The 16,857-nt window shown below is 36.8% G+C and overlaps 1 protein-coding gene across 5 annotated transcripts in view; it reads right to left on the reverse strand.

The window, feature by feature from the left end:
• PTPN4 (protein tyrosine phosphatase non-receptor type 4) overlaps positions 1-16,857 on the reverse strand; it is a 229,593-nt gene that overhangs the window by 132,054 nt on the left and 80,682 nt on the right. For all 5 annotated transcript variants that reach the window (XM_078070673.1, XM_078070674.1, XM_078070670.1 and 2 more), the window contains one exon: positions 8,740-8,847. In XM_078070673.1, coding sequence (XP_077926799.1) covers positions 8,740-8,847 — 108 coding nt within the window. The remainder of the gene's footprint in view (positions 1-8,739; positions 8,848-16,857) is intronic.

Consider the following 16,857-nt stretch of genomic DNA (forward strand, 5'->3'; position numbering starts at 1 on the left):
TCATATATTAAGGATACACAGACAGAAGGTGAAGGGATGGAAAAAGATATTCCATGTGATGTGGGGAACAAAGGAAGAAGGAAATGCATATAAAATTAAATTTTCTTATAACCTGCAGCCCACTGACAAATACCTGAGGCAGGCAGAGTATGACATTCCTCTAGGAAACTCCAAACTGTCTTAATGTTTTTTTTTTTTTTTTTTTAAAGATTTTATTTATTTGACAGAGAGAGAGAGAGACAGTGAGAGAGGGAACACAGCAGTGGGAGTGGGAGAGGGAGAAGCAGGCTTCCTGCGGAGCAGGGAGCCCGATGCAGGGCTCGATCCCAGGACCCTGGGATCACGACCTGAGCAGAAGGCAGACGCTTAGCGACTGAGCCACCCAGGTGCCCCCAAACTGTCTTAATGTTAAGCTTTGCTAGAGATAAAAACAATATTAGCTTGACTAGGCCTCCAGGATCCTGTCAGTCTTCCTTAGCATATGAAAGTCCTTTTGGAAACTTCCCTTTGTTTTTACTTCCCCCAACTCCAAAGCATATAATCAGTTGTTCCTTACAATCCCAGGGTAGCAGCTATTTCTGCCCAGGAATCCTGTCTCTGTACTTAAATAAAAACCACCTTTTTTGCACCAATGACGTCTCAAGAATTCTTCCTTGGCCATAAGCTCCTAACCCCACCTTCAAAACCGTATCACATGCAAATGGAAACCTAAAGAAAGCTCGGTAGCTATACTTATATAAGACAAAATAGACCTTAACACAAAGACTACAGTAAGAGACAAAGTTATTATATAATGATAAATGGGTCAATCCAACAAGATATAAAATTTGTAAATATTTATGCACCTAACAGAGCATATAAACATATAAAGCAAGTATTAACAGACTTAAAGGAAGAAATAGACAGCAATACAATAATAGTAGAGGACTTTTCTTAAGATTTTATTAAAAATAAAAAAAAGATTTTATTTATTTATTTGAGAGAGACAGAGATAGGGACAGAAAGCATGACAGAGATAAGCAGGCTCCCCACTGAGCAGGGAGCACCCATGTGGGACTTGATTTGAGGACCCTGGGATCATGACCTGAACTGAAGGCAGACTGAGCTACCCAGGTGCCCAATCAGTAGAGGACTTTAATATCCCACTTTCATCAGTGAGATCATCCAGACAGAAAATTAGTAAGAAAATATTGGCCTTAAACAAGAAAGAGCAAGTGTTGGTGAGGATGTAGAGAAAAAGGAACCTTTGTGCACTGTTAGTGGGAATGTAAACTGCTGCAGCCATTGTGGAAAACAGTATGGAGGTTCCTCAAAAAATTAAAACTAGAACTTCTATATGATCCAGCAATTCCACTCTGGTATTTATCCAAAGGAAACAAAACCACTAACTTGAAAAGAGATACCTGCATCCTTGTGTTCACTGAAGCATTATTTTACAATAGCCAAGATATGAAAGCAACCTAAGTGTCCACTGATGGATGAATGGATAAAAAAGATAGGGTATGTATACACACACACACACGCATGCACACGTGTGTGCACACACAGGAGTATTACTGAATCATAAAAAAGAAGGGTATCTTGCCATCTGCCAATTGACTTTTAATGGTATTATGCTAAATAAATCAGACAGGGAAAAACATTATGATCTCACCTACAAGTGGAACCTAAAAACACAAAACCCAAACCAAAACCCAAACCCTACCAAAATGCTGAACTCTTAGATACAGAGAACAGGTAAGTGGCGGCCAGAGGTGATGCGTAGGGCAGGTGTGAAATGGTAAAGGGAGTCAAACAGTACAAACTTTCAGTTATTTTATAACTGGAAGTCCTTGTATGTAATGTATAGCATGGTGACTATAGTTAGCATTTTGTATTAATGATAGTTATTATATTGTACATTTGAAAGTTGCTAAGAGAATAGATCTTAAAAATTCATCACAAGGAAAAAAATTGCAACCATATGGTGATGGATGTTAACTATACTTATTGTGATCATTTCATAATATATACAAATATCAAATTATTATGTTCTATAACTGAAACTAATATAATGTTACATGTCAATTATATTTAAATTAAAAAGAAGAAGAAATAGCTGTTAGGGATGAGTACTTCTTCATCAACTCTATCAAATCCTGAAGGAATTTCTATTAGGCCTGGAGTTCTGTTCACAGTCTTCTCAAAATTAACTGCTCATTCTTTTCCCTTTGTAGAGTCTACTGTTAAATCTTCAAAATGTCTCATATTTGCAAGTTAATTCTGTATCTTCTAAAACGTAGTATAAAAAAAAAACAAGGAGGTCACATGATTGCCTGATAAACCGTTTTATTAAAATATTCTGTGCTTGTATTATTTGTTGTTTCTATTAATGCTGAAGCATTAAGTCTTCTACAGCATCTACTCTATTTATCCTAACCAGTGAGCTTTTTATTGTGACAATTACATATATATATATATATATTTTTTTTAAGATTTTATTTATTTATTTGACACAGAGAGACACAGCGAGAGAGGGAACGTAAGCAGGGGGAGTAGAAGAGGGAGAAGCAGGCTCCCCGCTGAGCAGAGAGCCCGATGTGGGGCTCGATCCCAGGACCCTGGGATCATGACCTGAGCTGAAGGCAGACGCTTAACGACTGAGCCACCCAGGCGCCCCATGACAATTATATTTTTAATTTCCAAAATCTTTCATTGTTCCTTTTGCATGGATACAATATCCTCTCTAATCATGCCAATGTAAATTAGAGTCCTTTTGTCTGTTGATAACTTAGTATTTATCAAGTATTTACTATGTTTCAATCATGTTCTAAGCCCTTTCCATGTAAAAAGTCACTTCATCTCCACATTAACCCCAAGAATGATACTATTTCCATTTTTATAAATTTTTACAAAATATTTTATAAATATTTCCATTATTTCTATTTTACATATTTCCCATTTCCATTAAGTGTAAAATTTGCTTACTTTGGTGCATCTCTTTCTGTTGGCTTTCCTCAAATGTTGGTATCTATTTTGTTGAGTGCTTATTTTTAAGGCTAAAATTCCCTGCACGCTCCTTTATGAATCTTTTACGTGCCTGCCTACTTGTGGGGAAGAGACAGGATATATAGCTTGACTCCGGTAGTTGGTGAAAGGCAGAGAGACTGTGCTGCCAGTAGGGTATAATAGCTAGCTAGTCTCCTGGGCAAAGGGGATTTTTTTCATTTCACTGGGTGTCACCAGCCCTCTGGGACACTGACTTGCCTCTCTAATTCACACTTAATGGTAAACTTAGGGGTAAGTACTGCTAATTGCTTACCACATGGCCAGTGGGTAGGGAATGACCTGATGCACCTCGCTGCTGCTACAGCAGGGGACCTCCTCCCAACAATCCCCTGAAGTCTCCACAGCCTCACCACCCTGCTCCCCAACCATACCTTGCTCACCACTGAATTAGGCACACCCCTGCAACTCCTCCCATTCACAAACTGTGATCTTGAACAAGTTATTTCACTTCTCCATACCTTTGTTTTTTCATATATAAAATGAGGGTGGTAGTATCCAGCTATGTTGTTAGGATTAAATTTGATAAGATTAAAATACTTAGTGCACAGTGTTTAATGGACACTTAAATAATGTACACTAGTTTGCCATCTTGCTGCAGAAACATTATGCTTTTTAAAATAGAATGCTTAAATATTTAAAAAAAAAGAATGCTTAAATATTTTTAAATAAGATAAATACAGGATTTCAAAATGTGTAAAAGCTCACCTTTGAAGCAAGCCATGCAACAATCTCTCACACACACACACACACACACACACACACAAATGAAATGAAAATGAAAAATGAAATGAAATTAAACAACAGAGTTAGAGAGGGAACCAGAAGTAGGATAGCTACTTGAAATTGGATTAACAAAGATACTCTTTCCCTTGCTTTCTGATGCCAGGAGGCTCCAATCTCCCCAAATCTTCAGTTTGCAATTCTATATGCCACTGTAACCAGGGTGGTATGTCTAAAACACAAGTCTTATGTAACTTGTATAAAAAAACCTTTAGGTGAGTACAATGTTACAGATTAAAAAGTATTCCATAATCTGGCATACTATCCAAACTTCATTTTAGACCCACATTCTCCCCTTGCTCTATATTCCATTGATTATTAAAATTTTCTTTCAGTTCCTCAAATACAACATTCCTCATCCTCATTCTGGAACATTACACATGATGCTGATTGTCTCTGAAACACTTTTCTGCACCCCAAATCTGTCATTCCCTCCCAAAATGGAACAGGGTTAAAAGAGACCAGAAAAAAAATCCAACATTCGGCAGACTACCAAAGAGGTTTATACAATAGGTAGTAAAAGCCTAAGATATTACAGTAAAACAGATGAAATATAAAATATGAGAGATATACTGAGATATGTGAGATAACATTTTAGCAATCACATTGTCCTAAAATGCAGCTTGTTGAAATAAGAGTCATCCTCTATGTGACTTTTCCTATAGTTTCTCAAACCCGATGAATTCAAGAATTTTGAGTGTGTAAAAAGAATCTCCAAAAAACAGAACAAGCTATTCGGTATGAATTACTTCTTACTTCAGTAATCTTAGTTAGCCTATTGGGTTAGAGCAGTGATTTTCAAAATATGATTCCTTGGACTAGCAGCATTATTATAAGCAGAACTTATTTGCAATGTAAATTATTGAGCTTCACACCAGACTTTCTGAATCAAAAACTCTAGGCACAGGACCCAGAAATCTGTATTTTAAGAAGTATCCAGGTGGTTGTGATATGTTAGGTTTGAAAGCCACAAGGTTAGGGAATATAGAAATGGTAGTAAACAGTAAAAGATCCTAACCACAACACAAAGTATCAGAAGGATGAAACTGTAGAAAGAACAAGTCAACAATAGTTGATAAATCTACTCTTTGTCCCACACTAATGGACACTAAGTCACTTTAGGCACAAAAACCCCCAAAAAACAAAAAAAATAAATGCACACGAATAATGTAATTGGAGGGTTCCAATGAATATCATACTGATAAAGGCCAATAAGGAAGAGCCACTTGAAGTGCTTATAAAGAAATTATGCATAATGAATTGTAACCACATTACTCATTATTTTGCGCACTCGATAAACATTCACTGACTACTACTATTAAACCATACATTATGCTAAGAGCTAAAGCTGTGATAAATAGGTTTTAATGGAAACAGAAGAAATTTTGAAAAGACAAAGCTTTTAAGTAATTTTGTTTGTTATACTGGAACTCCTTACCCAGGAAGATTGTAAAGAAAGGGATAACCTACTATGAGTCCATATTTGTTATGTACAAGTTCACAATAAAACATTTGGTGCTTTTTAAGTTTATCAATTATAAATCCAATTAAATTAATTTCAATGTTTATGTACCTAAGGGAACATTAGCTCTTATCCTCTAAAACTATTATGCACACACACACACACGCACACACACACACACACAGACACGCAACACATACATATATACCTAACATATATATATATATATATATATATATATACACACACACACACACACACACACACACACACACACACACACACACACACACACATATATACACATTTATACAGGGGCACCTGGGTGGCTCAGTCGGTTAAGTGTCTGCCTTCGGCTCAGGTCATGATCTCGGGGTCCTGGGATTGAGCCCTACATTAGGCTCTCTGCTTGGTGGGGAGTCTGCTTGTCCCTCTACCCCTCTCTCTGTGCTCTCTCTCCCTCTCTTGCTCTCTCTCAAAAAAATAAATAAAATCTTTAAAAATATATACATACATATATACAGGTATATATTAACTAAACAGTGAAATGGAAAAAATCTGAACTAAGGACTGACAAGGATTAATTCTCACAGAAATAATCAAATTCCTTTTGATCTATGCTGGCAATTTTATTGCATGGATACCTCCTCTCCTCGACATGTTCATTTTTATAACTCTTGTGCATCTATGTATCATCATCTCTTGAGAAGCAATATTTTGTGGTAGGGAGAGTATACACTTTGGAGCCAGATGCAAGTTCAAATCCTTTCTCAGCTACTTAATTATCTATGTCATTAGACAAGTTTTGTAAGTCTCAGTCTTCCATCCTAAAAATATTTTAATGATACATTCATAAAATTGAGAATTTGGTTTATAAACAAGTCCATAATAGATGTTTTATAAATTTTAGCCCCTTACTCCTTTCTCTTTTTCAGAATGGCATCTGTCAGTCCATTAATTATCCTCAGAGTCTTGATGTATTTTCATATTGACAATCAGAAACAGGACATAACTTACAACATTTGTGCTGTCTACGGGCCCTTCCATGGCATTTTGGCATTTCACAGATTCTTCTGAATATTTAAATACTGAAATTGTAGTACTGTGGGAAAGACCTACATGGGGAGCTGTGAGACCCAAGACTAGTTTCATTAATGCGAGCAAGTAACTTGGGCTTTATCCCATTGGATTGGGATAATTTCTCATGAAAAATAGGGTGTTAGGCGAGCCTCGGTGGCTCAGTTGGTTGGGCGACTGCCTTCGGCTCAGGTCATGATCCCAGAGTCCTGGGATCGAGTCCCACATCGGGCTCCCAGCTCAGCGGGGAGCCTGCTTCTCCCTCTGACCCTCTCCCCTCTCATGCTGTTTCTCTCTCTCTCTCAAATAAATGAATTAAAAAAAAGAAAGAAAAATAGGGTGTTAGACAAGATCATTTCTAAGGCTTCTTCTGGGTCCTTGAAATTTTAATTCTAAATTTTGGGGAAGAATTATTTTAGATCATTAGCAATTGGACCCTTGGACCTAGGAATATATCTTATTTGGGAAGGAAAGCTCAAGATAGAAAAGTAAGACAAAATAAGAAAAAGCAGGGGACTGCAAAAAGATCAACCCAGCTAAAAATACCTCTGCTTCCCCATATTCATCCTGCTGTAACTGCCTTAGAATAAAAATGTCTTCCTGTATACAAATTATGTAACAGGATTTCTTATCTCTTATAATATATGTGATCTCAGTATTAGCCCTTCTAGAATATTGTGTCACAAGTAATGGTTTTTCACACTCATGGCAGAGACAATGGTGGTGAGTAGCTGCTCTTTGTTGTCTTACCACTTCTCTGATCAATCTATAGATAGGTTTCCAGCTAGAGGGTTAGGCCTAGAACTGTCAGCAAGATAATCTAAGAAAATTTTTTTATTTTAGCTCAATGTTGCACTAAGTGAGGTATAGCAGACACCTTTGGGGAATTTGCCTGGTTCACAATTTAACTTTCTGGGAAAGACTGCATCACTGACATTTCTACTCACTTCCATTTTCACATTTGTTTATTCATCAAGAAATAATATTCCTCCTCTAGGCCCGTATAGAAGCTCTAGCCCCTGGTGAAGGCATCAACTTATAGGTAAAATTTGTTTTTATTTCAGTTCAGTACAAAAGGACTTCTTTGCACTAAGACTAGCTGGCTCTTGCTTTCTTTTATCCACATCATCCTCAGTTTTTCATACAAAACCAGTAAATGATGCCAAGAAAAAGTAATACTTAACATCTCATATGTCCTTCCCGTTAACCATTCATTCAGAAACCTAGGATTCCGACTATGAGAGAGACAGAACAAGAGATAGAGAGAAACTTACTTTCCACATAAGAGTTTTTTATTTTCTACAGCCATTTTATTAATATGCCCTTACAAACTGATTTTAAAGCACTGATCCCAATTTTCTAAACTATATATACAAAAGGTCTCCTTCAAAATAGCCATTCTCCTGTACTAATCAAGAAGAGTACCATATTCTTTTGTAAAAGGCCCTATCTGTATAAGCATATAAATGTTCAAAGAATTCAACATTTCTGTTACTCATCACATGCTATCTTCTATGTCTGTAATGTGATTTTTTCCAACAAAAGCAATCATGATTCCAACTATTAAAGAATTAGTAACAATCTACGTAACTTAATGCGTAAGAAATTTAGAGCTGTGATATTTAATCTCTATCTCATTTGGGAGGGTCTCCTTTGAATCTGCCTACTTGGAAAATTTACATTTAACAAATTAAGAATTTTAGTTAGAAACAGATTGCCATTGGGGTGCCTGGGTGGCTCAGTCGTTTAGCGTCTGCCTTCGGCTCGGGTCATGATCCCAGGGTCCTGGGATCAAGCCCTGCATCGGGCTCCCTGCTCTGCAGGAAGCCTGCTTCTCCTTCTCCCACTCCCCCTGCTTGTGTTCCCTCTCTCACTGTGTCTCTCTCTGTCAAATAAATAAATAAAATCTTTAAAAAAAAAAAAAAAAGATTGCCATGAATGCCACAAAAAAAATGATTTCATTTTAATGGAGGCTAATTTATGTAAGACTAAGATACATTAACATTTTTAAATATTTTACTTCCAATATTTTAATACTGCATTAATATTTTAACCTTTATGCCCAGTTTTCTCTTTCAGTCAAGTATCATGAATTAGATTTACATCTCAGTTTTCTGAGACACATAAATGAGGAAACTGGCACTAGATTTAAACTTATAATTATGAAAACCTTAAGGAAAAAACTTTACAAATTAAAACATCAAGAAAATGAGGAACAAAGGCAAAAGAACTACCTGTAATCATTCTAATTAAATCCTTTTAAAAAAACTCCTCACTAATCAGATTAGTAAACATTATAAATCGGAAAGAACTTTATATTATGAACAGAGAGAAAAAGTGAAATGAAACAAAATACAACAGCTTAAACTTACTGGGTTGTCTGTGGAATCGTCAGCCAACTGTAAACCAAAATAGTCACGCTCAGTCAAATCAAGATGCTTGAAGACTATATCCAACAGAACTTGCCCCTGATCATGTTTCTAGAAGAAAAATAAAAGGAAATCAAAACTGGTAGGCAATATAGATTTTTGGCAATATAGGCAATTCAGATTTTTGAGCTCCTGAACTTTTGTCCTCTTCTATTAAATTGACAACCTCCACAACAATGACTTGATTAGGGATAAAGAGTTTACATGTTATATACTACTTAAAGATCAGTCTGACTTGGGGATCCTGGCTGGCTCAGTCAGTATGCAACTCCTGATCTCTGGGTCATAAGTTTGAGACCCACATTGGGTGTAGAGATTACTAAAAAAATAAACTTAAAAAAAAAAAAACTAACACCACAGTCTAACTTTAGTTCAGATGGTGCAAAGAGCAATATAATAAATATGATGACATTGGGGTGCCTGCCAGGTTGGCTTAGTTAGTTAAGCATCTGACTCTTGATTTTGTCTCAGGTTATGATCTCAGGGTTGTGAGACTTAGCCCTGCTTCAGGCTCTGTGCTGGTGTGGAGCCTGCTTAAGATTCTCTCTCTCGGGGCGCCTGGGTGGCTCAGTCGTTAAGCGTCTGCCTTCGGCTCAGGTCATGATCCCAGGGTCCTGGGTTCGAGCCCCACATCGGGCTCCCGGCTCAGCAGGAAGCCTGCTTCTCCCTCTCCCACTCCCCCTGCTTGTGTTCCCTCTCTCACTGTGTCTCTCTCTGTCAAATAAATAAATAAAATCTTTAAAAAAAAAAAAAAAAAAAAAGATTCTCTCTCTCCCTCTCCCTCTGCCCCTTTCCCCCACCTCTTTCTTTCTCTCTCTCTCTCTCTCTCTCTCGCCCCCACTCTCTAAAATAATAATAATAAAAAAGATAAATAAATGGCATTAAGGAAAACCTTTGATTGAAATGGATTCTGCTTTCAGGCTATTATCACCATATTTTTGTAATTGTATATTATTGCCACATTAACTCATGCATATATCTTTATCATGTATCTTATTGTTTTTATTATTCCATTTAAATTATGACTGAAAAGTGATGCATTCCTGGTATTAACTGTCTTTGTAGGCTGTTAACAAGATGGTCACAGCAATTTCAAAATTCATACCAATACATGACAATGTACAAAAAAACAACCTTCTTTGTAAGGTTATCTTACAAAGAACTTTCCTTCATGTTTTATTGGCCAGGCTGATGTAATGTATGGTGATTAACATAACATAATAAAATAAAATTTAAAAAAAACTAATGATACACTATATGTTGGCTAATTGAACATAATAAAAAATATATATAAAAGAAAAAAAAGCTACTTGCAAAACTCATCAGTGGCAGAAAATATGTGCTTCAAAGAGTGCTTCACAATGGTAGTTGTCATTCGAATAACATGTAAATATTTTTTATACTGACGCAACTTACCTTCCCCCCCACCCTTCTCCCATTCTCCTTAAATTAGTCCAGGATGGAGATCAAGCATTAGTATTTTAAAAAGCTACTAAGCTGAGTCTAATGTATTCTTCTAGAGACAAGATGGAGTAGGGAGAAATCTACTCTCTATACCTCCAGCTAAGTGAAACAAAGAAACAAAAAACAGATTAAAAATAAGAAAACTCTGAAAGGTGAAAATAAAGTGGAAGCCTGGCTAAGGAACTCCTTTCTTCTTTTCATTCATTCATTCATTCATTCATTCATTTATTTATTTTAAGATTTTATGTATTTATTTGACAGAGAGAGACACATCGAGAGAGGCAACACAAGCAGGGGGAGTGGGAGAGAAAGAAGCAGGCTTCCTGCTGAGCAGGAAGCCCGACATGGGGCTCAATTCCAGGACTCTGGGATCTTGACCTAAGCCAAAGGTCTGAGCCACCCTTCTTTCCATTCCTTTTCATTGAGGTAAATTCACATAATCTAAAACCAACCATTTTGTACAAATTAGTGGCATTTAGTACACTGACAATACTGTGCGAGCATCACTTCTATCTAGTTCCAAAACATTTTCATCATGCCAAAAAAATACCATTCCCATTAAAGAGTATTCCTCCCCACCCCCTGGCAACCACTAATGTGCTTCCTGTCTTTATGGATTTATCTATTATGGACATTTCATATAAATGGAACCAAACATATGTAACCTTTTGTGTGTAGCTTCTTTCATTTAGCATACTGTTTCCAAGGTTTATCCATGTTGTATCCACCCTTAGTTTCCCTTTTGTAATGGTTAAATAATACTCCATTATATGGATATATCACAATTTTTCAGTTGATGGCATTTGGATTGTTTCCACTTTTTGGGTACCGTGAATCACGCTACCAAGAACACTGTTTTCAATTCTTTTGGGTAGGTACAAAGTGGAATTGATGGATCATATGGAAATTATGTTTAACTTTCTGAGGTACCACCAAACTCCTGACTATAGCAGCTGTAGCAATTTACATGCCCACCAACAATGTGTGAAATTCCAATTTCTCTAAATTCTTGTCAACGTGTGTTATTTTTTATTCTTTTGATTAAAGCCATCCCAGTAGGTATGAAGTAGTACTTCAATGTGGTCTTGATTTGCATTTCCATAAAAACTAATGATATTGAGGATTCTTTTCATGTGCTTATTGGTCATTTGTAGATCTTTGGAGAAATGTCTAATCAAGTTCTTTGCCTATTTTATTTTCTTTTGGGGGGGAGGGGCAGAGGGAGAGAGAGAATCTTAAGCAGGCTCCATGCTCACCGTGGAGCCTAATGTGGGGGGCTCAGTCCCACAACCCTGAGATCATGACCTGAGCCAAAATTAAGAGTTAGACACTTAACCAACTGAGAGGCAGGTGCCTCTCTGCCCATTTTAAAAACTGGGTTGATAATCATTTTGTTGTTGAGTTCTGTAAGTTATTTATATTCTGGATACAAATATTTTCTCTCATTTGTAGGTGTCTTGATCATATACTCGGATACACAAAAGTTTTAAATTTTTGTGAAGCCAAATTTATTCACTTATTTCTTTTGATGTTATACCTATGAATTAATTGCCAAATCCAAGGTCATGAAAAATTACCTATGTATTTTCTCCTGAAAGTTTTATGGTTTTAGCTCTTAACATGTAGTTCTTTCACCTTTTGGAGGTTATTTTTATATATGGTAGGTATATACCTAGATAGGGGTGCAACTTCATTCTTTTGCATGTGGGTATCCAGTTGTCCAAGCACCATTTGTTGAAGAAACTATTCTTTCCCCACTGAATATATCTTGGTAACTTTGTCAAAAACCTGTTGACCACATATAAACGGATTTATTTCCAAATGAATAGGTTATTTTCTACTCTGAGTCATCAGTTTTGTTTTCATCTGCCATACATCAAAGATTTAGTTCCAGAGATTCCTACAGCCCAGAAATGCCAATAGGCGCTGATGAAAACAGGCCAAGAAAAGCCTCCTTTCATGAGGTGCCTGGGTGGCTCAATCAGTTAAGCATGTGACTCAATCTGAGGGCTGTGAGTTCAAGCCCTGTGTTGGGCTCCACGTGGAGCCCATAAAACAAACAAACAAACAAACCTACTTTCCCTAGCCAAATGACCAGGAAAACGAGGGTTTCTTCTATTTTCTTTTTAAAGATTTTATTTATTTATTTTATTTGAGAGAGAGGGGGACAGCGAGAGAGAGAAAGAGAGAGAGTGCACACATGCACACGGGGGGCGGGGGCAGAGGGAGAGGGATTTAATCTCAAGCAGACTCTGCAACACAGGGTTCAATCCCACGACCCTGAGACCATGACCTGAGTCGAAACCAAGAGTCACATGCTTAACCAACTGAACCACCCAGGTGCCGACCCTACTCCTGCCAAATCCAATGGAAAAAACTGAGCCCATATCCAGTAGTGCCATGGAAATCAAGTAGAGAGCCTAGAGTTCTACATGCCTCCTGGTACTAGCTGGGAGCCAGTGGGAAGCCTAGTCTACTTTCTACTTTCCTTCCAAAACCAAAAGCAAGCTGCAAGACTCCTTAGTGGTGGTATCAGCAGTAACTGAGTATATTGTTGAACTTTCACTTTAGCCTCATGGTAACAGGCAGCGTTTGGCTTCCCTCACTAGTGGAGACAGCAGAAGGTGACAGGGAAGCCTAGACTTCCACTAACACCACCATTCAGCTATAGCACCTGGCATCTATGAAACAGAAAAAAGGAGCAGTTGGGAGAGGAGTTAACTATGAAACTTAGAAAAACAGAAAAGAAGAAAGAGCAACAGACTGGGAGAAACTAGCAAAAATACTCAAGGTACTAAAATGTTGTTACCAATATACAGTTGACTCTTGAACAACCGAGGGGTTAGGGGTGCCGACTTCCACCCCCTGCCCCACAGTTGAAAACCTGTATATAACTCTTGACTCCCCAAAAGTTTAACTAGTAATAGCCACCTGGGGACTAGAAGCCTTACTGATAACAAAAAGAGTCAATTAACACACATTTTATATGTTATATGTATTATATATAGTATTCTTACAATAAAGTAAGCTAGAGAAAAGAAAATATTAAGTTAAGAAAATCATAAAATAAGATACATTTATGGTACTGTACTGTATTTATCTAAAAAATTCTGCATATAAATTGACCCATGGAGTTCAAACCCATGTTGTTCAAACGTCAACTATACTACTGTAATTTGTATATATAAAACATAATAACAACAGCAACCATCAAAAAAAGCTATGCAAAAAATATACTCTCAAAAACACTGAAATAAAAGATTCTAAAAAATGTTCACATAATCTATTAGAAAGGGAAGAAAAAAAACAAATTAAAAAATATAACGACAGAAAGCAAGTAATAAAATAGCACACCTAAGCTCTAACATATAATTACATGAAAGCACATGGTCTAAATAGATGAATGAAAAGGTAGAGATTAACAGAGCAGGAAAAAACCATGATCTACCTACTATTTAAAAAAAACTTAAAACTTAAAATATAATTATGTAGACTGAAAGCAAAGGGATAGGAAAAGCTATATCATGCAAACATTAATTTTAAAAAGTACACTTGAGAGCAAATAGTTTTACTAGATGGAAAAAAGGACATTAGAAAATATTTATGCACAAAACAACATAGCTAGAAAACAAATCAAATAAAAATAGAGTGGGAAGATAATTAGAAAATAGAAAACACAAATATAACTGGCAATGTCAAATATTTAGCAACTGCTAGAGTTATTAAATAGAAAATTAGCAAGAATATAGAAGAATTCAACAATACATCAACTAACAGGATCCAATTGACACGTATAAGACAGTCTCCAGCCAACATCAGAATACTCATACTTTTCAACTGTCGATGGAACATTCATAAGACAAGCCATATCCTGGGTCATTAAATAAACCTTATGAAATTGAAAACTAAAATCAGTGCTCTATAATCATAATGAAATCAATAAAAACAGTAAACAGTAACAGAAAGTTAAGAAAAAATTAGAAAGGAAACACTTGGAAATTAAAGAACACATTTTTCAACATTCCACAGAATAAAGACGACTCGGAAATAAAAAAGTACAATAACCTGGAAAAAAGAAAATGACATATCAAAATTTGACTAAAGTAGTGCTGAAAAGAGAATTTATGATCTAAATGTTTACATTAGATAAAAGGAAAGGTCTCAAGTCAATAGCCTGAACTCCCTCCTAAAGAAAACTAGAAAAAAAAGCAAAATAAACAGAAGGAAAGGAGTAAAATACAGGTAAGAGCAGAAATCTATGGAGGGGCACCTGGGTGGTTCAGTTGGTTAAGTGTCTGCCTTTGGCTCAGGTCATAATCCCTGGGGGTCCTGGGATTGAGCCCCTAGTCAGTCTCCCTAGTCAGGGGAGAGTCTGCATATCCCTCTCTCTCTGCCCCTCCTCCCTCCGCTTATGCATATGCGCTTTCTTCTCTCCCCCTTCCAATAAGTAAATAAAATCTTAAAAAAAAAAAAAATGAAAGAAATTTCTGGAAATCTGGTTCTTTGAAAAGATCAATAAAATTGAGAAACTTCTAGCAAGAGTGGTAAAAGAAAAAGAAGAATATACAAATTACCAATTATAGAATTAAAAGTAAGGATGACACTACACACTCCAAAAACATTTACAAGGTAAGTAACTAGAAGAAACATATCTACAATAAATCTATCTGACAATGTGGATGAAATAAACTAATTCCTCAAAAAGAAAAAACTACGAAGCTGAAGGCAGACGTTTAACCGAGTCACCCAGGCACCCCGCATAATTATTTTTTAATGAAATTATACTTAAAAAAAAAGACCAAAAACCTCTTAAAAACAAACAAACAAGAACATCTCCCCAAGACTGAAGTCTCCTGGGCCTAATGATTTCACTGGAGAAGTCTTAAGAAACATTTAAATAAGAATTAAGAACAATTCTACTTGGAGTGCCTGGGTGGCTCAGTCGGTTGAGTGTCCCACTCTTGAGTTCAGCTCAGGTCATGATCTCAGGATCATGGGACTGAGCCCCGCACCTGGCTCCACACTTAGTGTAGAGTCTGCTTGTCCTTCTCCCTCCCACTGCTTGTGCTCTCTCTCTCTCAAATAAATAAATAACATCTTTTAAAAAAAATTATATTAAAAAAAGAACAATTCTACTCAACCTACCGCCCCAAAATCAACTCGCTCTATGAAACCAGTATACGCAGACCCCAAAGCCAAAGTCCAAAAAAAGAAAACTATAAGCAAATATTCTTCATGAAAATAAATGCAAAATTCCTCAACAAAATATTAATAGATGGAATTGAGCAATCCTTAAAGGATTACACACAATGACTAATTAAGGTTTTCCAGAGATGCAAGGCTGGTTCGATGCTCAAAATCAACCAGGTAATGATGCCCTGAAAGCAGTTCCACTGACCTAGTCACCAGCAAAACAACTATTGCTAAGGAAAATAATTTAAAAAACAAATGAAAACACACACAAACCCCAACAATTTAATGTCTCAGGGAATTGTGGTAAGAGCATAAAACAAATGAAACAGCATTTATTCAAAAAACTGTACTAAATCTTGGTAAGAATAGAGTCTGTAGCACTTGAGCCATGATCCACTTTCTCTCTCTTCCTCCCAGGCCAATACTATGCAAGCTCCGTTCCAGTGTGGCCAACAAGATGGGAATTCCTCTATTCTTAGATCTTAGTCAAGGGATACAGAATCTCCAGCATTTCTCATGCATCTCAACTCCGTGTTACAGATTTTAAAACAGAGGATGGTGTGGACAAAAGTTGGAGGCCTCAACACAGCCCTAACTCACGGGGCAAAAACTAGACTCAATCACAGAAAGTAAAAAATACTGAAGCCATAACATAGATGTCTTTGCCCAGAGTCAGAAGAAAGAGTAAGGAAACAGCTGATGGAGAACCTTGACATGTGTCAAAATCCCCAGTAGGCAGAACAGTGACTGCCAAAGAAGGCAATAAAAATATATTTGATAATTGAATAAGTGAATGACAAAATGGCCTACAGAAAAAAAATGAAGTTTATATGGCTTTCAAGTCCCTTTGCAAGCATTCCTGGTTCTTCAGTTTTTCTGACTTCGTAAGAGGACCAGTTAAATAAGGCATTTGAGAAAATCTCTAAAGCACAAGGGATAGTGCATCTTCACAGAAACTTACTGGAAACAGTTCCTTTAAAGATGAAGAAATTGTTCCTAACAGAACTTATCTAGGTTTATCACTAGACCTTTAAGTCAGTAACAACTGCCAGGCGAAACTGAGATTCCTGTTGGCAGGCCAAGCACAAGCACAGATGTGTTATACAAGTTTATAAGAAAACACCAAGCAGCAGCACTACAAAACCTATGGCAGAGAAAAATTCTTTGGAGGGTAGTACAGTAAAATGGAAATAATAAATAGGCCATGTCCTTATTTGGCCAGTTAGTATGTAGCCTTGGGTGAATTCTGTTTCTACCTAGGCCAATTTCATCAACTCTAACCTATAGGAATAGACTAGGTCATCTGTGTATTGAGGGAGGAAAGGCCAAATTTAGGCTTCCTGCTTCAACCATAGCTAAGTGTAACTGATCCACTACACCCACCCACCTACCTACACATATACA

The sequence above is a fragment of the Halichoerus grypus genome, chromosome 4 (assembly GCF_964656455.1).
Source record: "Halichoerus grypus chromosome 4, mHalGry1.hap1.1, whole genome shotgun sequence".
In the NCBI taxonomy this organism is placed as follows: Eukaryota; Metazoa; Chordata; class Mammalia; order Carnivora; family Phocidae; genus Halichoerus; species Halichoerus grypus.